The sequence below is a fragment of the Primulina huaijiensis genome, chromosome 17 (genome assembly GCF_012295235.1).
Source record: "Primulina huaijiensis isolate GDHJ02 chromosome 17, ASM1229523v2, whole genome shotgun sequence".
Taxonomy (NCBI): Eukaryota; Viridiplantae; Streptophyta; class Magnoliopsida; order Lamiales; family Gesneriaceae; genus Primulina; species Primulina huaijiensis.
The window spans coordinates 3240366-3266572 of NC_133322.1; the positions used below are offsets into that span (position 1 = coordinate 3240366).

Sequence of the window (26207 nt, forward strand, 5' to 3'; positions counted from 1 at the left end):
CTGCGGAGATAATATGCCACTCTAGGGTCAAAAGACCTGATAGGTACCTAACTAGTTGCTATTCGAAGGAACCAAAGTTTGTCAAATCTATTATTACTATTTTATTGTGTGTGTACTTCTTTATTATACATAAATTAAAGGCATATATATGAAATCAAATATGTATAATTATATTTAGAAAAAGTTACGATTTTGATTTTTATCATATATATATTTATATTTTTACGATTTTAAGATTTTATATTATCGAACTTCATTTTTTGTCACATGTATTTAATTTTTTAACAATTTATAGTTATTTTTCTCACATGATGATGTAGCACCAAAGTAGCATCTACATAATGGTGATATGTGCAGTGTTACGTCAACATTCAAAATGACTGAAATAACCAAAAATTGAAAGATACCCGATTAAAACTAAATAAGTCGTCAAAATCGCAAAAAATCAATTATATGTGATCAAAATTTGTAAATTTTCTTATAATTTTACATGATATGCAAAGATTATTTCCAATTATTTAATGATGATCAAAATATAGAGAGAATCGAATTGTACCAAGAGTCGTGGTTTTCAAAAACCCGTCTCCCGCGAATAGAAAAGTCAACGTACGTATTTGGGGCGATAATTCGTATAAACTGGTGAATATTCCCCGTTAATTCAGATTACCATTCATTAGGACCACATGAATTTCGAGTCAACTTCTCCCCACACCTGTATAAAATGTAAAAACACGCACAGTGATCCCCCATTAATTCTGTGTGTGAATCTGTGAAAAGCATTTGCAGCTTTTGTTGAAGAGAGGGAGAGGAAGCAAGCTAGAGGTCCGCAGGTTTCGGTTCTTGGTGCACACGATAACGGGATGGGTGGTGCGCCGGGGACGACGAAGATTGTGCTGGCCTTTCTGGGTGTTGTTGTGAACGCTGCGGTTCTGTGTAATGGAGGATCGACCAGTGGGTTTGTGCGGAAAGTGGAGAAAACAATCGATATGCCTCTTGATAGTGATGTCTTCCGAGAGCCGCCCGGTTTTAATGCACCCCAGCAGGTTTCCTTTTGCCACCATTTTTGCCGTCCTTCAAAGCTTTTTTTTATTTTCTATTTATGACGACTCCATAGTCTTTATCTTTATCCTTTTTTTAAATTGGTTTTGTAATCTAAGCTGAAGCCAGTGATCCCCTTTTGGAATTCACCAGATAGGTGCAATTTAAAATACATTATATATTATATATATGCATGTGCGTGTGTGTATTGATTATTGTGTTTGAAGGTACATATAACACAAGGGGATCATGAGGGAAAAGGAGTGATTATATCATGGGTTACAATGGATGAGGCTGGTTCAAGCACAGTTTGGTATTGGCCCGAAAACAATGAGAAGCACAAGAACAAGGCTAAAGGAAGTGCGACCAAATACAAATTTTACAATTATACCTCTGGTTATATTCATCATTGCGTTATCAAGAAATTGGAGGTGAATTAACGTATTGTTTCTTTAATGTTATTTGAGTTGCAGTAGTGTTATATCTAGCTCTGGAGGAATATAGTAAAATGATGTATTCACTTTTTTTTGTGGGCAGTATGACACCAAATACTACTATGAGCTTGGAGTTGATCCGGTTACAAGGAGGTTTTGGTTTGTTACGCCACCGGAAGTTGGCCCCGATGTGCCGTACACTTTTGGACTTATTGGTATGACATTCTTTCTGGCTTGTATAAATAGTTGTTGAATAGATCAAATGATCAATAGTTCTTTATCAAAAGGGTAGTTGGGGGAAAAGTTTGAGATATTCATGTAGTATAGTTTGATGAATTGCATTCCGCTCTCCTTGTGAAATTTAAAAAAGATAATTTTTTTGGTATACTCACGAATGAAGCACAAACACACTGCCTACAGAATTTGACGGTCACGAGCTTATCCTGACATTTTGAGAACTTTCAGAGGTGAAATAAGAAGCCTGTTCTATTCCACCCCACCCTCTTGTTTTGGACAAAAAGGTCACCCTGAAATTCTGTGTGTTCTTACAAAAGCATCGAAATCTCCAAAGTACATTCTTCTATTATTGCAAGTTATCCGGATTCAATTACTGGGTTTGGTTCATTGCAGGTGATCTTGGCCAGAGTTATGACTCCAACATTACTCTTACACATTATGAGAATAACCCGCAGAAGGGACAGACTGTATTGTTCGTTGGGGATTTGTCTTATGCTGACAACTACCCTTTTCACGATAATGTGAGATGGGATACGTGGGGACGATTTGTTGAGAGAAGTGTTGCTTATCAACCTTGGATTTGGACCGCGGGAAATCACGAGATTGATTTCGCTCCTGATATTGTAAGTTTGCTTTCATTAGTTTATAACACTTGAAAATACTCGTTTTCAAAAACAAAAACAAAAAACTAAAAATTTAATGGAATTTGTTATGTTTTTGCAGGGCGAGACGAAGCCCTTCAAGCCTTATACTCGTCGGTACCATGTTCCTTACAAGGCATCTACTAGTACAGCTCCCTTTTGGTATTCTATCAAGAGGGCTTCAGCATACATCATCGTTTTGTCCTCGTATTCTGCTTACGGTAAGAATATAGGATAACTGATGAATACTCATTTGGTATAGAAAATGATGTGATATGAACATGGAAATTGAAAAATGAAGTATCCTAGCTGTAATTTTATCTGATTCGTGATATAATGCATCATATGTTGTTTTTTTTGCCCTTTTTAAGGAAAATATACTCCTCAGTATAAATGGCTGGAAGCAGAGCTACCAAAAGTAAACAGGAGTGAGACACCTTGGCTGATTGTTATGATGCACTCTCCATGGTATAACAGCTATAACTACCATTTCTTGGAAGGGGAATCCATGAGAGTCATGTATGAGGCATGGTTTGTTAAGTACAAAGTCGACGTGGTTTTTGCTGGTCATGTTCATGCATATGAACGATCGGTATGCAAATTTTCCTTTTTATTATCTTCTTTTCTGGAATTATTCTCTCATTTTCAACAGCGTTGATGCTTATAAGCAAGTTCTTATCTTGTATTTGCAGGAACGTGTTTCTAACATTGCATACAATGTTGTAAACGGGTTGTGCACACCCGTGCACGATTTGTCTGCCCCTGTGTACATAACCATCGGAGATGGAGGGAATCTTGAAGGCTTGGCCACAAAGTAAAACCACCAGTTTACTAAGATTCAATCCTACATGCTTTAATTTACATTCAAGACCAAATGAATGAAAAGGCTAACATATTTTTTATGTTTATATTTCAGCATGACAGAGCCACAGCCTAAGTACTCAGCTTTTAGGGAGGCGAGCTTTGGCCACGCCACTTTCGATATCAAGAACAGAACCCATGCTTACTACAGTTGGCACAGGAATCAGGACGGATACGCCGTACAAGCTGATTCCATGTGGTTTTCCAATAGATACTGGGATCCTGTCAACGACTCTACCAGCTCAGAATCTTGATTCAAGTTCTTTCTTTAAAAATCATATCTTCGCCATTTTTATGTTTTCGTTAGCCCAATGGTGGAGCCATTGGCTCTCATGATATAGGAATTATATTCAGGTCACGTGTGAGCGTACGTTTAAATAAGAAAAAAGTCATCTCTTGAATCTCAGGCTTTCTGGTGGCTTTCCGCACAAAGATGTGTACTTTCGATTCTTCCAATTGGAAAAGTAATACGATGGTTTACTGTTTGTTTGCATCTGCAGTAAATCTTTTACATGTGTACGCAAATTAAAGATATCGGATAGGTTGAAGTCGTTTATCTTTATATGAGAACGTGTTCTGGGACAAGAGATTTGGTTTATTTATGCATTCCCTTATTCACTCCGAACGTGAATAAAAAGAACATACGTTATGAAATTACATGATGAAATACTCAATAAAATACATTTTATTAAGAAAAAAAAAGTCGAGCTCCATTTTAAATTGCATGCCGGAGATCTAATAGTATTCAAGTCCGACGTATAAAAAATATTTGTACGAGCAGACAACTTAATTAAGGCTAATACATTCAACGTTATCCCAACTCCACATCTAAGAATTTGGGAACCAACTTACAGGCCATGAAGTTGGCACCAACATAAACAAAAATAAGGAAAATTTATAACTTAAGCGAAGTTATAATTCTTAATTATCCATGAAACATAGCCTCCATTAATTGAACTTAATTGCCTGTAACGAAATCATGATTCAAACCACCTTTTAAGTCTCTTAGAGCCTTGCTTCTTGTCATCACTTCGAAGAGAATCGTTCTGTGTGAATTTGGATCGGTACTGTTCAATCAACAAGTCAAGTTTATCAACCATGTCCTTTCCCACTGCATTGTTCTTTTGGCCCTTTTTTCTGTTCCTTGGATTGATGCCCTCTTTTGATTGTTCAGACTGGCCTTTGAAAGCCCGTCCTTTTCTATGTTTACCTACGGGTTCAACACGTTCTTGCTTAATGCTCGGCGTATTATCCTTCCGTAATGGATCTGTCCCACCGTGTTTCCTTCCGTTCTGCTGGTTTTTAACCTTCTCTTTTGACTGTTTCAGCTTTTTCTTCGATGAGGGGTGAAGCACCGTGCTGCTTTGAGATTTTTCCTCGGTCAAACTGAAACTGCTTTCATTATTGGGATTTGCTCCACGAAATCTGTTTTCCGATTTCCCTTTTTTATTGACAAATGTCTTTGCTGATGCATCATCATCTCTGATTTTCCGCTTCCTCGACCTCATGTTTATAGGGGAATGCTCTGAGCTTGTTACACGAACTTTTTGCTGCAAATCCTCTGTGCTGTTGTTAAGAGAAGCCTGCTGCTGATATTGAATCTTTTCTTTACGAAGCTTCAATTTCTGGACATCGTCTATTGCAAACTCCACAATTGGGCGTCGTTCAGGACCAAATGTGCCTGCAATTAATTAAGCACACTGTAGCACATTCTGGTTGAAAATTTGTGATCTTCCAATACAGAAGAGAAAAGAAGGTTTATAACAAGCTCAGAAAACACCTTACCAGGATTGTTATTAAGAACTCTCAGGGCCACGAGTGCGTGTTGATGCTCTGTGAACTCTATGAAAGCAACTCCTCTTCGACCACTTTTTTCTCCATTCTCTACTTTTTTTATGTCTTCCAAGAGCTTTATCTGCGAGTGCAACCTGGTCAAAAATACATCTGAATAGCAAAAAAGAAACAAATATAGGTTTAAGAAACCTATCTGACCTGCTGAATTGAGGGTTTTTGCTTTTTGGCACGAGAGGCAACTGCACTTATAAAAAGTTGTTTTAAATCTTTTTCTTTCATTGTCGTAGGCACATTGTAAACAATTAGCCTTGTCCTCGACACGCGAAAGTTTGGGGAACGAAGCTTGGTCATCTTTTTCTCATACAAGCTGCGATATAAATCAGAATCAGAACAAAATGAATAGCAAAGAGAAAATGGAGTTTCTATCAACACGTGGCGAAAACTGTGGTTGATAACACTGAGGCGTCATTTCTGCCCTTAATCTTTAGATATTAATTCTTCCATGTATTAAATAATTAATCTAAAATATATAAAATATTTACTTCTGGCGCTTTGACATATCTTTCTCTGAAACTCCTTCAGCAGCAGGTGTACCTTTCATGATTAGGCCTTCCTGTAAAATAAAAGTAGACCAAACACAATTGATGGTTTTTTTTAGCAACAAAACACAATTGATGTCGAAGTAGTTGTATATGAAAAAACATTAGAACTATCTCCTAAACAGAAATTTGAATTTTGTTTTGAAAAAAACTTCAAATCAACCTTTGCCAGGTAAAGATTTCGGTGGTCATGATCTTCTTTTTTGGCCTTCTCCAATGCCTTATTATCAGCTGTTTTCTTGTCCAAAGCCTTCAGGACAGTTAGCTTTCTACCTTTTAAGAAGATACCAAGACCAGATTCTTCACTGGCTGCCGAAAATGCTGCATTGAAAGCATCGTTTGTCCTAAACTTGAGAAAACCAGTTCCCCGGGGTCGCCTGCAGAAACACAGCAGAAGTCGACAAAGTGAGTAAAACATGCAAAACTTCTTTCAGACAAAGCCATGTTCTTACTTGGTGACTTGATGAAAAACTGGTATAAATGACTGCACTTCACCAAATGCAGAAAAACGTTGCTTCACTTCTTCGGTGTCAACACCAAAAGGAAGATTGGTAATGAAAATGGTCCTCTGCAACTCATCATCTCCTTCAACTGATTTTGCGTTTACTAGTTTAGATCTTGTAGAGTCCAATGTTGGTTTTGCTGATGCATCAGAACATTTGTTTTCTACCTCAACTGATTCATCATTATTTTTCCCGTTTAATTGCCCTTGGTGTTCCTCATCTCCAAAAACATTTCTAGAAGATGATGACGTGAGATTATTCATAACTTTTCTAGCAATCTCCACCTCTTCCTCAAAATCAACTTCACTTTCACTGTCATTTTCCTCAGACACATCCAGAGCAACATCACCATTATCAGCTTCTTGTGATTTTTCCACCACCTCCACGTCGTTATCCGCTGAATCACTATCAATATCAGCTTCTCCATCATTTTCATTCTTCCCTGTCAAATCAAAACTTGTATTATGTAAAAAATTGTTGTACAGAATCTTAAAAGCACGAAACAAGAGTTGCCAGGGCCCAGGAAATTAGAATCAGAAAACATCAAGAACGTCTTGTCATTATTCTTTACAAAATTTCGGGTGAATCTATCAAACAAAATGCAAGATACAATAAATGGACTAAGCTACAGGAATTTTGCATGCTTTTTATAAAAATAAATAAATAAATAGTGACAGATAGAATAGGTTAACTACAGGGAGAAAGATAATTACCATCTTCTACAGCAGTAACAGAATTGCTAACCGAGGTATAGACTTTTTTAGAGACAGCCCAGTCAACCGCAATTGTCCTTTTCCCAAATTTTTTCCCATTGAACTTCTGGATAGCCTGCATAAGCATGTATGCCAAGAATGATAATATCATTTAACTAAGAAAGGTCGAGAAATGTCTGAAGATGGCGGAATTTTTCAAAACATTAGCTATGAATCCATATTTGCGCAAGAATTGAAGCGCTACGGACAATCTGAAGAAAAGCTACTAAGATGCATACAATACAGGATTTGGTTTAGGGCTTTTGGTCATGTACTTTTTTTTCTCAGTAATAAAAAATACATGATATAAATGAGAATTAGGCAAATGCTTTTATACTTCTCACATTAAGACTCAGAGAAATATCACGCACATGAAAAATGGTGCACAGCACAACTGCCAAACGAATTATCTCACATACAACTTACAAGTCCTACTTCAAGATGCACTAAACACGAAATTAAGCAACTGGGAATTCTTACAAATGTCTTTATCTGTCCTCTAATTTTCTAATTCTTCCCTAAGGGAATATAATTAAAGTACATGATATTGGAAAGTCTGAGAATCAACTTCCAGGGTTGATAGTTGTATTGACCACATTGGGAGACAACTTATAGCAAGATCCTCTTGATGGTCATTGTTCAGGGAGAAATTCACATACATTTTCCGCTTCTTGTTTTGATGTGAATTTAGCAAATGCAAATCCTTTAGATGACCTGCAAAAGCACGAGAATAAAATATCTACATGGAGAATGGAAAACAGTGCATAAAGTGCATGCTTCATGAATTAGAAGGATTACCCCGTCTCAGAATTTTGGGGGACAAAAACATCCCAGACAAATCCTTCAGCAGCAAACATATCTTTAACCTCGGTCTGTGTGGCCTGCATTTTTTCTTTGTATTCAATAAGTATTGCACGAAGTCACGAACGAATAATTCAAGGAAGAGCGCACTGCGGGGAAGTTCCTTTAAAGTAGATGACTCGTCGGGAAGGTGCTGTTCAGTATGATTTACAGAGATCTTTCAAGCATTTAGCATCTAAAAACATATGGCATCCACAATTTTCCGAGGTACATTGACTAGTTATCAAATTTAAACCACAATTTTCCGAGGTACATTGACTAGTTATCAAATTTAACTTCAAAAACCTAGAGAGAGAAAAAAAAGAACCTTGAAAGGGAGATTCCTGACAATAAGTTTCCATTTTTGGGTTTTAGAGCCCTGATCAACATTAAAAAAGTTTATCACTGTAAGTTGATATCAATAACGAAAGTAATACATCATACATCAGAAACAATTTTTCATTGCTTGAAAGCTAAATTTTGTTGCTAATAACCAAAAAGGGTGCTTCCTATTTACATCGAAGAATATACCACCAATTTATCTACTTAAGTATTCATATGACAACATTATGTAGATACCATGCCAGAAACTGAAGCAATTAGAGATACTGAATCGGCCAAAGTGATTTTTAAAATAGAATTTACTATCAGAACATGGTTTCAAAGCTGGTCGTGTTTGCATAATTGCATTATGCAATCCGCCATCATCATACTTCCTCATCACAAATATATTATGTTTACCCAAATTTGAATTAAACCAATATTAACTACAAACCATTGACTGAAAACTCAATGCAACGGGCGGCGCATCGGCTCATCAGCTTCATGTACAATTTTTGCATCATGTTTGAAAAACTAAAATAATTGCGGCGTGCTCTACCACTGAGAAAAATAGCCTATCATGTGAGCCTCCCACTGGGGTCCCATTATGCCAAAAGCCGAGAGAAACCCCAGACCTCTCTTTCCTTTCCGTGTGATAAACTTACCTTCACAGTCATTGTAGCCACACAAAATAGAACTTTACCATTTCTATAAAACTTCGCACCGCAGACTTTCAACAGATTTAAGCTCAAAATGTGCATTAACAGTTAAAGTAAAGTTTGCGCAGGAGAAAGAAGTGTGATAAAAATTTGGTAATACTTATCATATAAGTTTGACCACACTTGCTGGCACAAGAGGCTAAAATAAGAAGTGATGTTAAATCTTACAGTACTACAACAATATAAAAAAAAAAACAAAAGATTATAATCTTTACCTCTCCACCAAGCTGCCGTGCCCAGACAAATTTTCCATGTATCTCTTTTTGGTGCAGTGCTGCAACACACGCACAAGCTGATTTCACACTGGTAAACAGTACTGATGAAGCATTCGTTCTACACCCTTCTTGAGCCAGCCCTGCAAGATATGAGCATATGACATATTTCAGGCATAAAGGCATCCACTAAAAATACATTTTCTTGAGACAAATAGATTGGTGCAGAAATATGAGCGCATGAAGGAGGAACTGTGTATCGAAGTACTTAACATCAAAGTATGCAACTGTAAGAAACTAACAATATGAATACTGAAAATAAACATGTAAGAATAAATACAAAACATTCAAGTACTCCAAGCACGACTAATGCAAACTGGTAGAAAATGCCCAAGTAGACAGCAAAAGGGTGAAAAAATTTCCAGAAATGTTTTCCAGGTAGGTAACACTGAGGAAATAAAAATGTAGCAAAATGACTTTCATCAACGTACAATGGAGATGGATACTTGGCACATTTGGGTGATATTTTATGCAGAATGCCGGAAAAAAGGCAAATATGTTCTGACACATGTTTGATGTTAGCAAATAGAGACAGAGATAACGTATTGGAACAATTTATCCATCAGCATTCAAATAATTGATTCTGTTGCTAGATTGAGCAAAATTTGAAATAAATGCCTTTACCATGCCGGTCAAGCTCTTCCTCTGGAAGAGGGTAAATGACAGACGATACTGTTCCAAAACCCCTAGCTCGCCGATGAACTTCGTCGGCCATGTTATTGTCAAAAAGACCACCAAATACGACTGTCTTGGCAACCCTGTTTATAACGGTTACAAATTCAACAAAAAAATTCTTCTGTTGTCCAATTTTTCCACGTTAAACTTTATCAAATGAAGGATGGAAACCCAAACTCCTCCCTAGATAGTCCGTCCTACCAAACAATCCCTCAAATAATTTATGTCTACCAACTTATTGTGTATTTTGTACAACGCTTACATATAATTGCTTGTCCTAGATTGCCCACCCAAAAAAATAAGTGCACGATAACAAGATTCATAAAAAAATATGTTGAACAATACCGTTGTTTTTCAGAATTATGTCCTTCATCAGGTGGACCATTTGATACAGCGTTTCCTACTCCTTTTACCGTTAATTTGCCTGATTAGTTACAATTCAAGACATCACAAAAATTGATTGAAAAAGAAATCTAATAATCTTAGCATCCAAAAATCAGCCATCTCGTGGTTAACCTTTTGCTTGGAGATTTGAAGGCTGTCCAAGCTTGTCTGTCTCTGCAGTCAAAATATCCTTATCATTCTTCGTCTGGACAGCATCTTCAAGATGAACTATGGATTGGAAAGTTTTAAAAGCAAAACTTTACAGTTACATATGTTATTTCGGATAAGGTTTTTCGTACAAAATAGAGAAGGTTGCGTAGATATAGACCTTGATTTTCTTTTGGTCGGCGTTTCTCGAGGGAAGCTCGATGCATAGCTTGTTTGACGACAATCTTTCTACCTCCAACGATCGAGTTGTTTTTCAGTTCAATTGCACGGCTAGCATCTTCAACGACAGCACTATATTACCATTAAATTCTAATATCACCACTTGCATTAGCTCGTTTTACATGCAGAGACTAATTTTTTTAAAAAAAAATATGACTCACAATTGTACATAGCCAAAGCCTCGGTGTTCCTTAGACCCTGACAAACAAACGAAAAACAAAGAAAAGCACAAAAATTTGAATTGGGTCATCAAAAGACAAACAGTTGAAGAAATGATCATTGCTCGACTTCGAATTCACTGACTTCATCAGATATCACATGATTATAATGCTTTCTAGGAGATATAACAGAAAGATAACATCAACTATATGCCAAAAAAATGAAGTCTATGAATCGCCAGTTTGCTATAATTGCGTAAGGCAGTAAGCATACCCTTGTCCGTCACCATGAAGCACCTTCTGATAGGTCCAATCTCACCGAATGTTTCTTCCAGCTAAAACCAATACGAGAATAAACTCAAACAATTAGAGATAAGCATTCAGTCAAGATATACGCTAGTAATTTGTAACACGCGGCGCGCGCATACACACGCAAACAGAGAGTACTACAGAGAGACAAAAATGGAAGTGTGCCTGAGCGCTGGTAAGCGAAAAAGGTAAATTCGCGACGAATACTGTGGACGGAGAGTGCTGGCTATCGCCGCCGCCGCCATTCATTGTCTTCCTCTTTCCCATGTCTCCGGTTCTGAGTTAACGGGGTTTGATGGCGCCTGGGAAGGGTGATTTACCGATACCTTCGATTTAAGCCGGAGTTTTAAAGGGTTTCTGTATATATCTGTCCGGTCTACAAAATGGGCCTCAGGCCCACTAGTTGAGCCCATAAATTTAATTAGCGGAAAAAAAAATTATTCGATTTGGTTTGTTTTCGGTTTGAATTTCGAGTGAATCGAAAATTCAATTAACCGTCTCTTTGGATTGAAAAAGCTCCCCTAGATAAAACCAGAGCCTTTATTAAAAAAATCAATCGATTATTATATATAGAAATATAATGTAACCCAATTTTCCAATTTTATATTCAAAAACATTTTAAAATATCAATAAAATATTTTAAATATTTCGAGTCGAGATTGATAAAACCAAAATTATATTAACATGAATTTAATAATTGTTTGCGAGTTTTGGAAAATAAAAAAAATGATTCCTAAACAATTTAAATTGTACCCTTCTTTCAATTTGATTTAGTTTTATTTTTCATTTTTCAATTACAAATGCAATCTACATATATATTTGGAACATATGATATGATAATATAATGCCATTAACCTTAGTGGGAGCTCACCACAATTACAATACAAATGTCAACGTCATGGCTTACATCACGGAGTATTTATTAGAGAAAACAATCGGGTCATGATTGTGGGAAAAAAATTATTTAAAAAATATCTAAATTTCCTTAAATTAAGACAAATGTAATAGTTAAAAATTTTTAAAATTGTTATTATTATATGCTTCAATGTCATGGAATATCCTTGCTTGACTGGTACAGTGTTACATGATGTGGCGGATTTAATAGACGATAATATATCAATTTTCAGTTTTAGTCTTGCATATTTCGATTTTTAGTAATTTTAGTATGTTTTTCATTTGGAGTGTTGATGTGAAATTATACATATCAACGATATATTAACACTGTATTGGTATCATATCGACGTCATGTTTGAAAAATGACTAAATTTACAGCCAAAAAATAATAATAACAAAATGATAACATAAAATATCAAAATTATAAAAAACTTTAAACAATATTACAAATCAAGAAATTTAAATATTTTATAAATAAAGGTTTGAATTGTTATTTTGTCATAAATTTATATTATTGATTTTTTAAAAAAATTAAAAACTTTCATCTCACATATTCATTTATAATAATTCTACCTAAAATATTTTAAAAAATCCCAATATAATAATCTGATAATGACATTAATGGATTCAACAATAGGAGATAGTGTTGTTTATTTCTACTCGCCGGCCGTGTGGTCATCATGATTGCGTCATTGTGTTACCTAATTATTTGTAAATGGTTCTTGTGACATTTAAAATTCGAAGTTGTTGTGAGTATTAAAAACGATGACGTCATAAATGTAATATATTTAATCTTGACCCAAAAAAAAATACTTCAATTATTGGTCTAGGAAGAAGAGAATAATTTTCATTTACTTGTCAAATCATCGTATGAAATAGGTTGGAATTTGTATGGGGTGTGTCATTCGAGGTTTGTGATGGAAAATTATATATACAAACAAAATTGGTTAATATTAGCCGCAAATATTAATTTTAGTCGTGTGTATGTATTGAGGTGTATCATTTTCATTTTATTATATTTTTGTTAAATCAAATATAATCATGTAACTGTGTTTTGATTATCGATTTTAGTCATTTTATCCAAAATTACGTGATTAAAAGTGTGATATTATCGTTAAAATTTTATAATTATAGACTCAAAAAAACTTTGAAAGCATGCAAATGCATTTATCGGTATAATTATAAAAAAAATTAACAATGATAGAAGTTGTTTAATTACATAATTTTGTTAAAACTAGCTAAAATTGATTGTTAAAATATAGTTATATGATTATAATTGATTCAACGAAAAACTACACGACTAAAAATGTCACAATACAATACAATATATACATCCATATTATAAACACTCCAATCTGTATTATTTTTCCTTAAAGATAAGTATGTCTCTTATTAGACGATTTTATGAATTTTTATTCATATGACGAATCAATCATGTCTACATTTAAAAATTAATTATTATTTTAAATGATATAAATAAAATATTTATCTTATTAATATATCAGATGATCAAGAATTTCAAAAGACGGTTAAATTGATAAATTTTATATTATTTATTTATAAAATAATAATAATTTTTTAAAACATTATAATCATTACCATCCTTTTAGATTCTCTACTTTTTTGGAATCCCCATGCCCTGTCTGTTCCTTCCTCTGCCGGGTTAATAATAACACTGGCAGGCTTTTTCTAATTTACATTTCGACCCATAGTTATTTCAATTATTGCCAACATACCCTATTATATTTGTTTAATTACACATATGAGACAAATCAACCTTACCGATATTCATAATAAAAAATAATATTTTTAGCATAAAAAGTAATATTTTTTCATAGATGACCCAAATAAAAATCTGTCTCACAAAATACGACCGATGAGATCATCTAACACAAATTTTTGTCATTCTAATAAAGTTTTTTCTTTCAAAAATGTTGACATTGAAGTAATATTTTCCGAATGTGACAATCAATACAAAGAAGCATATTTTACAGAAAGTACAAAATAACATTCGAAGATAATAGTCTTCGTAGATATAGCACGGGGAGATAAAAGTTTGTGTAAAAAATTAATTATCAATATATATTAAATATTTAGAAATTACTCAGCCATTTCTCATTTAATTTGACAAATGTTAGTAACACGTATTTCTTTCAATTCAAATTTTTTGTTTTTAATTTTTTTAAATAATAATACGATTTCCGTGTATATACACCATGGCTCTTGAAAAACATGTCCCATTTACTGAAATATATCAAATAAATAATCATTTGTCATTAGCCGGGTATAATTAACAAATAATTGCAAGATCACCTACAAGAAAATAAAAGACATCATTTGATATTAGTATTATATGTTGTCCTATGTATCGATAACCCTCGTACTAATGTAATAACATGTAAATCAAATCATATTTGTCAAGTAAGTTGCACTTGACAAATCATGTGTAACAAGTTCGTATATTAAAATGTTGGTATGAAATTGTTTGCACAATATTTCGATTTACGAGCGTGTCAGATGCAAAGATGAATCAATTTGTGTAAAAATGATAAAAATATAACTTCTAAAAACACAACGATTATGGACACTAAATTTGACCGTTCGTTATAGTCTTCTAAACTAATACAACACCAAAACGAAAGAAAAAACAATAGAACTTGATGAAATAAACTCCCAACATGATTGTGTATCAACAAATCAGTAGAAAATTACAAAAACATGAAAAGTATAACAAAATAGTGCTAGAATATGTACGAGGATGCTAAAATGTGCCTGAAAAAAAGCATGAAAAACTTGACTAAATCTATGAGAATTCTGTAGGGAGTTTGTTTGGAGTTTTTGCGATGGCTCGAGAAAAAGGAGTTTTCCAATCACTGACTCAAACACATTGTCGAATCGTACTAAGTAGAATATTGAGGTACTTATGGGAAAACGGGCCAATATGGTATTTCACAATAAAGTGTTGTGTCTACCTTGTTGCTTTAGCCGATCATTTTCTTCTGAATGCTGAGCAGTTCTCTCCATTCTCCCATGATCCACGATATTCTCCTCTTTTCTCCAAAGATATTCTCCTCTTTCCACGATCTTCTTGACTCATCTGAATAAATTTAAATCGATGAGAATCTATCTGTTACATTTGATGGACTTTCATAATTTAATTGAGCTTTTATAATTAAATCATACTTTCATAATTAAATATTTTAGTCCAAATAGAAATCAAACACATAATCATAAATCAAACATTCACATAATCCACACAAATCTGAAGATCATATCATTTGATTGTATTATTTTGTTATTTTGGACATTATCATTCGATATTATTGGTTATTAATCATTTTACCCTTTTGACAGAGCAATACGACAAATTGATGCCAAGACCATCAAAATTCGGTAAGTTTTTTTTCGGTGTTTAGGCACATAGAATTGTTTCGTAACATGCCATCCCTACTTTTTTGTGCTTTTACCCCTCGCTGAGCAAAAAGTTGAGGCCATTGCTCTAAAAACTCGTGGGCAAAAACGTCACTACACCCGTTCTGAATAATGGCCAATCCAAGCACGGATTTTGCATAGCGTGCCAAATCTCATTTAAGTTCGAGCTTATTGACAAAAAGATAATGGCATCCACTGTCTTTCTTTTTCTTCGTCTCATTATTAGTTTGGTTGATGGGATATTTAATTAGTAAAATATTTGTTTTTAATATTATATAATGCCTTAAATATCTAGAGGAGATCGTCTCACAAGATACATATTCAATACAAAATCATAACCTTGCGTCCATAACACCAAACACGACTTTAATATTACCTTAAATCTTGATATGTCACATGAGTATTAGTATAATCAATCCATATGTAGTGAGAACATTATACCAAACAATATACATTTTATTACATCGTCTTATTTATTTTTATCTATTATTTTTTTGCCAATCGTATTGATTTCTCTTCGTCTCTTACCATATACCAAACGATACCTAATGTAAGTTACTTCCATACACGGACGAAGCAAATACATGTTTGCGTTTGAATAAACAAAGCGAATTGTAGATAATGTTTTTGTGGCTATTGGCTCGCACAGTGCATGATAAAGCTAATAATTATCCCAACAACCAATACAAAAATCACAACGAGGCAAGTTTGAATTTTTGTATTGGAACTTTTATAATACTCTGGTACCATACAATATGATCCACGTCACACACACACATATTATATAGATTAAAAAGAAAATTTGAAATAGTAGATTTAAAATTCACGAATTCAAAATTTTTTTTTGAATTATTAAGATACATTTAATTTTTTCGAATTTTAAATTCAATCTATGATTGATTTTATATGCATCAAGTTAAATATATATTTGTTCACTAAAACTCCAATTAATCGTTTCACGATTGTGAGATATATTTTTGATCGAATCATGTTAAAAATATTTTTTTCACCGTAGCTATGGATCTGATCAACTTATCTCATATATATAGGTCCGTGAAACCTTATCCCTGATATTATTGTCCGGAATTCATATTTTCAATCTATTTCTGAAATAAAATTATTTAATTAATTGAAACGGAGTAAAAATACCATTCATTACAGGCAAACTTAAGGGTGTTAGCCGATATTTTTCTTCGAGTCGAACTGATTTCTTGGGTTTTAGATTTTAGGTTTCTGTGTTCACCTCGAAAAATTACAAAAGCCAAAATTATGGGGTAATCTACAAATACACAAACCAAAAGGGGGACTTTGATAATCCCCATAATTTTGTTTGCAACTAACGTACAAAGTATACTTCTCCAATTTGTCCACGTGATAACTGATAAGTAAATAAAATAAAAATTATTAAACAAATTTGAAAAGACAAATTTTCTTATATATCGAATTACCATTTATCATTCTTGAAAAGTAATAATATATATTGCAAAATGTTATGCTGTTATATTCAGCGCATAGAATAAATTTTAAATTAAATTATAAAAAGTAATTCATTTTGCATTTATTTATATTCTCGAATAACATAATTTATTTTTTAGTGAGTAATCCCAGGCACTTACCAAGACATTCAGAAGACTAGAAGTAAAGTTTTTATGATAATGATAATGTCGTATATAGTTTGTCTATTGTGATTTAACTTATTACTTTGATTTGCAGGTTACAAAATTAGTTTGAGAATTTATTCAATACTCATCGAATGCAAACGACTGACTGATATTTGACTTTAGATGTCTCACATCAGTTAGATTAAATATTTAAGAGTTATATATGCATTTGAACAATCATGTGACATAGATTTTTGGGATAAGGTTAAGCCCAAATCCACTATTTTAACCATGACAGTTACAAAAAAAGTGCAGTTTTTAAAGAAAAATATTAAATTAAATTAGTATAAATTTACATATACAGACAGCATTTTGCAAAATATTTCTAAAACGTGGGACAGCCTCTGTTGCCTGTTGGTGCACCCTACCTAGAAAAAATACAAATCACAAAAGATAAAAGATTTCCCACCCAATTATAATATTCCATCCAAATAAAATAAAAATAACAAAAAACAAATGGGAAAAAAAAGAAAAAAAAAAGAGAATAAAAAATGCATCAAATTGTGAGAATATTTACAGCAGCCCAGACCATTAGCCCATGCTTGAATGTGAGAGAGAAGAAGAAGAAGGTTTAAGGAAGGGTTTAGGTCCACCAACTGGTTGTTAGAGATTGAAACTCCATAACCAAACATCATCAACACCACCAAAGAGTTTAACCAACAACAATAACAACAGCTAAGAAATATATTCTTTTATTATCGTCCATATATATTCTTCCTTTCTATAAACCAAAAGAAACCAAATAAAATGGAGGGATGAGGGATTTTAGATGCTTTTGAGTTGTGAAGAAAAAAGTTGTGATTTTTATTTCGTTGGGTTTCAAGAATTAATGGGTAGACTCCTTATAGGGGCTTAAATTTCATGTAGATTTGTGTAGCTAGAGGAGTTGAAAACAGAGAGAAGAACCCACGCATGTGTGCGTGTGTGTGTGTGAATTTCACACGTGGGAATAAGTAGAAAGATGGGTGTTTTTGAGGTTATTAAGGTACCGGAGTTTGAAGGGATGTTGATAATGTCCCTGCAGTCTGCTTTTCTTACATGATATTAAATATAATAATTATATTACATAAACAAAGAGGAAAGAAAAAGGGGTTGTTTTGTTTTCTTTCTTGATAGTGTTGGGATCTTGGGATTGTGTTTCTGGAAGATTTTTTTTAAGCGGATCGGAGGGGCTTGTGTTCCCAACAAGCCACACAAGTCATACTAGTTTTTGCAGGTTTGTGTATTAAAAAAATTTGACTTTTTAATCTATTTTATGCTGTAATCTAAACTGGGGAAAAGAAGCAAACTTCTTGAAAGTCTCTTCATGGTTTTTGGATTAGATGATGTTGATGTTATGATATATTTACATGCTGCTGTCTCTATTGAATTATTGATAATTTTTAATTCCTTTTCTCGATGGATTTATGGAGTTTTTCATTCTTTTTTTAACTTTTAAATTTTTGGGTCCTTCTCATTTAAGTTTCTCTTGTTTAAAACTCTTAATTTCATCTGAATTTTGTTTTTTATTTTGGAAAATCCTCCCTATCTTTTGCGGGTTTTGGGAATGAAGCTAGAACTTTAGTTTGAAATGGTCAAATAGCTGATTTTGAAATTTCTTCATCATTTTTCGGTTGATGCTTTATGATCAATCTGTATGTTGGTCATTGATTTTGTTTCTCTGTTTTAAACAAAAGTGAATGCTGTTTTCGAGTGTATTATCTGAATGAATCTTGAGAGTGACGCTAATTTTTTTAACAAAAGCTGCCGATTGCATCCTTCTTTTAGTTGTCCATTAATAATAGGTGTATGATCAGATTACCATAAAATTGGTAAATCTATGGGTAGAATTTGCGCATGTATTATTATTATAATTTGTGAAGAACTTTATTCTCTGCGGTTGCAACCACAAAATTGCTTACAAAATATATCAAAATGTTAAAATTCTATCAATCTGTTTATAATTTTCATGAGAATTCGATGCCCTCTGATTGTCTTTGGAAATTTCTAAGGTGGGAGATGTTAGCCAAGAAGGAAATTCTTGACACAAAATTCATGGCTGCATATTTTCCAACATCAAACAGTCAAACCGATGCTGCAACGATGCTCTATTCAAGGGATACTTTGCCTGGTTCTTATTCAGAAACACCAGTTATTCCCGGAAACACGATGATGTATATGAATTTCTCGCCTTCCTCAGGCCCGTTTTCCGATGCACTTACTGGGAATTCTCAAAGGCAAAGCACCTGTTTTGAAATTCAACCTGCTGGCAATTCTGAGCCCGGCTCATCTCAACAAGAAATAATGCTAAATTTTGGAGGTTCTCGAATTGTAGAACATGATTTAAGCTCGTGGAAAGATGGTAGAAACGAGATGCTAATGATGCACCCCATAAATGGTGCTCCCAGTGTTCTTCAAGGTCAAGGATTATCCCTCAGTCTCGGTACACATATACCCTCAGGAATGCAGATATCACCGATCCCGTATCAGAATGATTCTTCCAGTTTCTCTCCGTTCTTGGGTCCGAACCCAACAATCTCTAATGATGAGAGAGGTGGGAACCAGTCTTTCGAAGAAGATGACAATTCACGAACTAGGCAATTGAGTTATAATGAATATATGCTTTCTTGTATTCAAGGAACCGGTGCTGATGCAATAAAAACCGATTCATATGGCATGCCGAGTATGTCAAAAGCCATTCCTGGCTCAAAATACCTGAAAGCTGCACAACAACTGCTTGATGAAGTTGTTAATGTCAAAAAAGCTATTAAGGAACAAAATTCCAAGAAAGAGCTAGTAAAGGACTCAAAAGAAGCTGATGGGGGCTTGGAAGATGGTGTTTCAGATCCTTCTCAAGCAGGGGTATCTTCAGTTCCACCTGAGTCAAGCAGCAACTCCACCAATGAACTTCCAGCTGCTGAGAAGCAGGATTTGCAGAATAAATTGACAAAGCTTTTGGCAATGTTGGACGAGGTGATGTTAAGTTTTTGTGGTGGTGTGTTAAGTTTTTCTTTTTATCTGAAAGTTTTTCTGAGATAACTTTCAAGTATGATAAATTATATTCATTCTGCTCAGTACATTAGAGATGCTTCATCGTTATGTTTATATTTCCATACCGAAATCAACAGAAGGTTTAGGTAAATAATGCACGTAGAACACAAATATTTGATAATGTCAATGAAATATTCCTCGACGAAGTAATATGTATTTGATTGACGTGTTGTCTTATCATTCTTTTGTTTCTGAAAAAATTTGAATTCATGATGCCAGAAGGTTCATTTCTGATATGGAGAACTATTTTCTAGAAAACTGCTTACTGTAGAAGTTTATGCATATGAAAATGGTTTGCTATATATATTGCAATTGTCATATGGGTTGCATAATTCCTCTGTCATGGTTGTTTCTTATTCAATTCATATCATTTCAGGTTGACAGGCGATACAAGCAGTATTACCATCAGATGAAGATAGTGGTGTCTTCCTTTGATGTGATAGCTGGATCTGGGGCAGCTAAACCGTACACAGCACTTGCCCTCCTCACAATTTCTCGCCATTTTCGCTGCTTGCGTGATGCTATAAATGGCCAGATTCAAGTAGCACGAAAAAACCTTGGTGAGCAAGATGATTCTTCAAATGGCAAAGGGATCGTTATATCTCGCCTACGATATGTGGACAAGCAACTCAGACAACAGAGAGCCCTTCAGCAGCTCGGAATGATGCCACAGCACGTGTGGAGGCCACAGCGGGGACTTCCTGAAACATCTGTTTCAATCTTGCGTGCTTGGCTTTTCGAGCACTTCCTCCATCCGTAAGTTGTATATAATATGCTTAGTAGCCGTCTCTCGTTGTGTGAGCCACTTTGTAACGATTAAAATGTGTGGTGCTTGATTTGATCTACCTTGCAAATGATTTGAGTTGCACTGATACTTACAATTAATAACAAAGTCAACTTCACTTATTAGAGAGCAGTAGCTGTTGGTTGGTATCGATTGACTCCGTATTAATAAAAAGTGACACTTGTACTGCTGATCGATTCAAAAGATTTGAATCGCATTGTTGCTAACTGGAATAGCTTTTAGTATAGTAATTAGTACTCGTTTCCAAACATTTTCTTTCGTTTATCCACTCTCTTAATCTCACCTATGTGAGTCGTCTGTGAAATTCTGCTATTTAACATGTTGCTTTGGTTTTGTTCTCCAGATATCCAAAAGATTCTGACAAGATAATGCTAGCGAGGCAAACTGGACTAACAAGAAGTCAGGTAGACATGTTTTCCATTAAAACAAAGCATTATTACCAACTTAATGTGGGAAAAAATTCTAACTTTTATGAGTTGTTTTTCACCTAGCACAACCATTTAGTCCATTTCTGACGTTTTAGTGGATTATATAAAGATTGAAATTTTATGGCTTGATTAGACTTTGCACTTCAATGTTTCTTTTTTGGCTCAATTATGGCTCCATCCTCCTCTGGTATCTGTTTACCAGTATTTTTCATCTATTTCTCGGTTGCTGTCTGCCTTAACGGCCCTTCTCGGACGGTTTTTATAAAAAAAAATTGTGTAGTAAGGATGGACGATGGGACAAACAGGACAGTCGTATCTTGAAATGTATAAGAACTTGAATTCTTTTAATTTTCGGAATATGTAAATTTTTAGACTACCTTCAAACATTCAAAATTTTGTTCCTTGGATATAATGTTCTTTCTGTATGGCATATCTTGATCTGCAATTGGCTGCATCAGGTCTCAAACTGGTTCATAAATGCCCGAGTCCGGCTTTGGAAGCCCATGGTTGAAGAAATGTACAAAGAAGAGACTGGTGACACGGAAGCCGACTCTAATTCTTCATCAGAAACCACACCAAGAACCGTAAAAACCAATGGCAAAACATCTCGCGATAAAGGAGAAGATTTTCAGCAAACCTCTGTTTCCTCTAGCCAGAACCTTGCCTCGAATTCCATTCCCTTGCTTGACGTAGAAATGATGGAACCAGACAACAATCCCACTTTCCAATCTCCAAGCAAGTACTGTACAAGAAAATCAGGAGACAGGCAGAGGCAGATTGATGAAACTACTCTTTTTCATGATTCTATGGGACATTCAAATTATGGCGCCGACCGATTTATCGAAGCTGCATACCATATTTCGGAATTCGAAAGATTTGGCAATGGGAATGGAAAGATTTCACTCACACTAGGATTGCAGCAGAGCCCAGGTGGTAACATTCCAATTTGTAATGAAAGTCGCAACGGTTTTGTTAATAATGTAAGAGGATCTGATGCATACAATGCATCAGATTTGGCTATGGAGACTGAGACTGCAGAATTCGATTGTTTGGATTCTGAAAACCGGCAGCAACGATTCGTCCCTCCTACCCGTCTTTTACATGACTTCGTCGCATGAACCAGTGAAAATGAGCAACAAGAGATGGTGAAAGGAGATGAAGTTTGAAATCTGTATTGGAGGTAAAGAGGAGTTTAGTTTCTTCCATTTGAAATATGAATGTATATTATAGAAAACAATTGTGAAGAATTGTATGTTTTGTATAATATGGGAGTGTTAGCATACTGTAATTTTCATGTATTATTGAAGAATAAGGGAATTGCCTCATTCCACTTTAATATTTTTTTAAAAAAATTTTATTCAATGTCATCATTGTTCACATGCACAATATTATTTTCGATATTCCCGATCCCAGCACCATTTACGATTATATCAATTTCAACTTCATTATTCTTTCTTTAAAGGAATTCGTCACACCAGGTGAATTTCACCCGATGATCATCTACTGTTCATTGGTTCAATCTACACTTTTTGTAGGGATTTCACAATAATCCAGAAGACGATGAAATTCATCCAATGTAGCAAAGAATCTGCCAATCAATGCAATGGATATGTTTTACTCTCAGACTTGATGGCCCAAATTAACAAGCCTCATTGCGTTGAAAAAGACAGGCTTAGTATAAAACAACGATTTTAATATTTTATTTCGATAAATAATAGCAAATCACCGACTTTCTTTTACGACAAATCAAATCGAGCAACGTGGACTATTATGATTGGTTATCTTCACCTGCTTTGTGGAACGGTTATTACTTACAAATATACGTCCATTTTCATTTCTCTATGTAAGATTAGAGAGGAAGAATTCCCATGGCTTCTCGTTCCGCCACCGTATTCCTCACTTTTGTCCTCGTAGCGACGTTGTGTGGCTTCATCCTCGCTGCAGGTGACGAGTCTGGCGAAGATCTGGTGATCCGGCAAGTCGTTGATCATGGAGATGATGGAGAAAATTTGCTGCTGAACGCCGACCACCATTTCACGATGTTTAAGAAGAAGTTCGGAAAGAAGTACGCGAATCAGGAGGAACACGATTACAGATTCTCGGTGTTTAAAGCTAACCTGCGCCGAGCTAGGCGCCACCAGAAGCTGGATCCCGCCGCCGTGCACGGAGTCACTCAGTTCTCAGATCTCACTCGCGCGGAGTTCCGACGTCAATTTTTTGGCCTCAATCGGAGACTCCGACTCCCGGCAGACGCTCACAAAGCTCCGATCCTACCGACGAACAACCTTCCGACAGATTTTGACTGGAGAGATCACGGTGCCGTTACATCGGTTAAGAATCAGGTACGTATGTATGAATCAGAATCAGGATTTGGGTTGATCATCTCCAGAGTACAATTCGAATTAGTCAAATTCTGGTTCTCGGAGAGAATTGGATATTATTGATGTGACTGAAAAAATTTAGGTCAGACTTGTATAGGTTCTTATACATTTTTTTGCCTTAAGTTCCAACTCCAAGCCAGTTAGCTAGAATCTATGCAAGAAAAGTACCTAATAAGCTAGAATCTATGCAAACTATCTAATTCAATTCGATGATTTGCTCGGTCGAGTATATTTGTGCTGCTCTGTATGGTTTGAGTTATGTGCATAGTGCATACTGTTAGTTTTGTTTTAGTATTTTAATTGGTAAATTTCTGGCATAAGTAATCGAACATGAGTAACTATTGCATGTGACCGGATAACAATTGTTTAGATCCACATACCTTTATGAGTCTGTAGTTGAAATATATTGTTTAAATTCTGGTAGAAACGAAGATGCAAATAATTATTTCATCGGGGCTGATATTCGATTTTTGTTCCAATGTTGGAGTTTAGAAAGTTATCTGCAATTTTTGTGATGATAGATTGTTTTGCCGTTAACTTTAATATTGTGATATTATTCTCTTTGATTCATCTTAAACCAGTTTGAATGGTTTGATATGCTGACTTTTGAATTTTATTCGATTTAGTTACCTTACGCGTTCGATAAATCTCAGTGGTATTTTTTTAATGGTATCGTTTAGGGATCTTGTGGTTCATGCTGGTCATTTAGCACAACAGGAGCATTAGAAGGTGCAAATTATCTGGCGACTGGGAACCTTGTGAGTCTCAGTGAGCAACAGCTTGTGGATTGTGACCACGAGGTTCGGCTTTTTTATTTGTCCCTCTTATTTCAGCCTTTTAACATTTGGTATTAACGAAACGTCGAGCAATGAAATCGAAATGTCCAAGGATTTTTACAATTCAAGGCATCTGTTATACATTGTGCCGTGTTTATCCTTGGAAACTATGTTATTTTCTGAGTTTTGCCTCAATCACATTTAAAGACATGATGCAGTAATGAGACGATGCAAACCCTAGAAGAAGGTGGAAATTGTAGTCGAGAGAAGTCAAAAGTTAGAAATAATGAATGTGAAACACAGTTAGCCCATAGACGGTGCAATTGGTTTTTCCATATATGGGTATTGATTCCAAGTCTCATCGGATGCAAATATGAGAAAAAGTACTTTTTCTAATCAGCTGTTAATTCTACTGTTAGGATATCTTACTGGTGAGAACAAAAACAGCCATGCTGTCGCATTACTTGCTCTCCTCCCTTTAAATGTGTCGATCTGACCTTTCACTGTCTGCAGTGCGATTCAGGAGACAAAGACTGCGATTCAGGCTGTGATGGTGGTTTGATGAATTCTGCCTTCGAATACACTCTAAAATCTGGTGGACTTATGCGAGAAGAGGACTATCCATACACCGGAACTGATCGTGGAGGATGCAAATTTGACAAGACCAAAATTGCTGCAAAGGTCGCCAACTTCAGTGTTGTTTCCCTTGATGAAGAACAGATTGCTGCCAATCTAGTCAAGAATGGACCTCTTGCTGGTATCTTCTATACGCATTTATCAATTTCATTAGGTTCATCACATACATTAAATTGGAATTATTTGAATAACAATTGAACATCGTTCCATTGGAATATTCTATAGTTCCTCTAGCGTGTTACACTTATTATCAATGACTCGTGTGGGCATTTGTCAGATGTATAATCCCCTCCACCAGCTTAACCAAATTTTCCTCGGTTTGTAAGATCTATTCTTATGAGTTCTCTCAAAATTCAAAAAATGTCATCTTTAAAATCATGCACCAGACGGCTATCTAGTCAAAAATGTTACCACAGGACAGAACTGACTTTAATTTTACTCTCTGGGTGTAGTGGCTATCAATGCGGTCTTCATGCAGACATACATTGGAGGAGTATCGTGTCCGTTCATATGCTCCAAGAGGTTGGATCATGGTGTGTTGTTGGTTGGTTACGGCGCAGGTGCATATTCGCCCATTCGCTTAAAGGACAAGCCGTACTGGATTATCAAGAATTCGTGGGGTGAAAACTGGGGAGAGAAAGGTTACTATAAAATCTGTCAGGGCCGCAACATCTGTGGTGTGGACTCAATGGTTTCTACTGTTGCAGCTGTAAGCACTTGAACAAAAGAGGTACGGAATTGCAGTTAACCGCTTGCCTCATCTCTGTATATAGAGGAAACGTGCTTATACCGTCCTTAATTTCTGAGCACTAACTTGGTCTGGTGCAATTAAGGTGAATTGAGTCAACCTCATGTGATTCATGGAACCTTAACAAATGTTATTTAGATAGCATGTTGTGTAATTTGTCAACTCCTTGTGCTTTCATAAAAGTTGCCGCATTTTACCTTATTTTTCTTCTCTAACTATTCATTTGCTTCGAGCGTTGCACTTTGCTTGCCAAATCTGGAATTTTAGGATGAAGATGGGATTTTGGAATAATCTTTTTGGTAAAAGCAAAGCAATGACTGACAAAAATAATTTCTAATGAAAATTTATTGTATCTTTCATCGTAGCACCACAAGTTCTAGACGCGATAGAATGATCTACTTCAGGAAAGTTCTGGGTATGATGTGTATCACCAGAGAATGGCGCATGTAATCGTTGGGCATAACAAATTTAACCTGTAACCGGTATAATTTT

General features: G+C 35.1%; 4 protein-coding genes across 6 annotated transcripts; 3 read left to right on the forward strand and 1 right to left on the reverse strand.

Annotated features, from left to right (window-relative positions):
* The first annotated feature begins 706 nt into the window (after positions 1-706).
* Positions 707-3704, forward strand: LOC140963179 (purple acid phosphatase 2-like). Its single transcript, XM_073422450.1, has 8 exons — positions 707-1043; positions 1266-1469; positions 1576-1687; positions 2103-2332; positions 2433-2571; positions 2722-2942; positions 3043-3164; positions 3267-3704. Exons 1-8 carry the CDS (start codon positions 861-863, stop codon positions 3463-3465), a joined length of 1410 nt encoding a protein of 469 aa, XP_073278551.1. The 5' UTR covers positions 707-860; the 3' UTR covers positions 3466-3704.
* Positions 3705-4175: 471 nt separating this feature from the next.
* On the reverse strand, positions 4176-11265 carry LOC140963178 (uncharacterized). 3 transcript variants are annotated; one of them, XM_073422449.1, is made up of 18 exons: positions 11090-11265; positions 10890-10950; positions 10619-10655; positions 10399-10529; positions 10203-10244; positions 10032-10110; positions 9636-9769; positions 8955-9094; positions 8028-8078; positions 7658-7740; positions 7519-7573; positions 6821-6935; positions 6057-6549; positions 5768-5981; positions 5548-5618; positions 5204-5372; positions 4997-5126; positions 4176-4892 (listed from the first exon to the last, which is right to left on the reverse strand). In XM_073422449.1, the coding sequence occupies exons 1-18, from the start codon at positions 11189-11191 to the stop codon at positions 4189-4191; spliced, it is 2811 nt and encodes a 936-aa protein (XP_073278550.1). In that variant the 5' UTR covers positions 11192-11265; the 3' UTR covers positions 4176-4188. The 3 variants fall into 3 exon arrangements, with proteins under 3 accessions (XP_073278550.1, XP_073278549.1, XP_073278548.1); XM_073422448.1 differs by having other exon boundaries at positions 10203-10286; XM_073422447.1 differs by having other exon boundaries at positions 10203-10298.
* A 6129-nt stretch (positions 11266-17394) lies between these two features.
* Positions 17395-22499, forward strand: LOC140962532 (BEL1-like homeodomain protein 7). Its single transcript, XM_073421480.1, has 5 exons — positions 17395-18127; positions 18903-19863; positions 20318-20697; positions 21090-21150; positions 21633-22499. The coding sequence occupies exons 2-5, from the start codon at positions 18910-18912 to the stop codon at positions 22290-22292; spliced, it is 2055 nt and encodes a 684-aa protein (XP_073277581.1). The 5' UTR covers positions 17395-18127; positions 18903-18909; the 3' UTR covers positions 22293-22499.
* A 504-nt stretch (positions 22500-23003) lies between these two features.
* Positions 23004-25916, forward strand: LOC140962877 (probable cysteine protease RD19B). The gene is made up of 4 exons (XM_073421935.1): positions 23004-23516; positions 24236-24355; positions 24845-25088; positions 25420-25916. Exons 1-4 carry the CDS (start codon positions 23043-23045, stop codon positions 25686-25688), a joined length of 1107 nt encoding a protein of 368 aa, XP_073278036.1. The 5' UTR covers positions 23004-23042; the 3' UTR covers positions 25689-25916.
* The last annotated feature ends 291 nt before the right edge of the window (positions 25917-26207 follow it).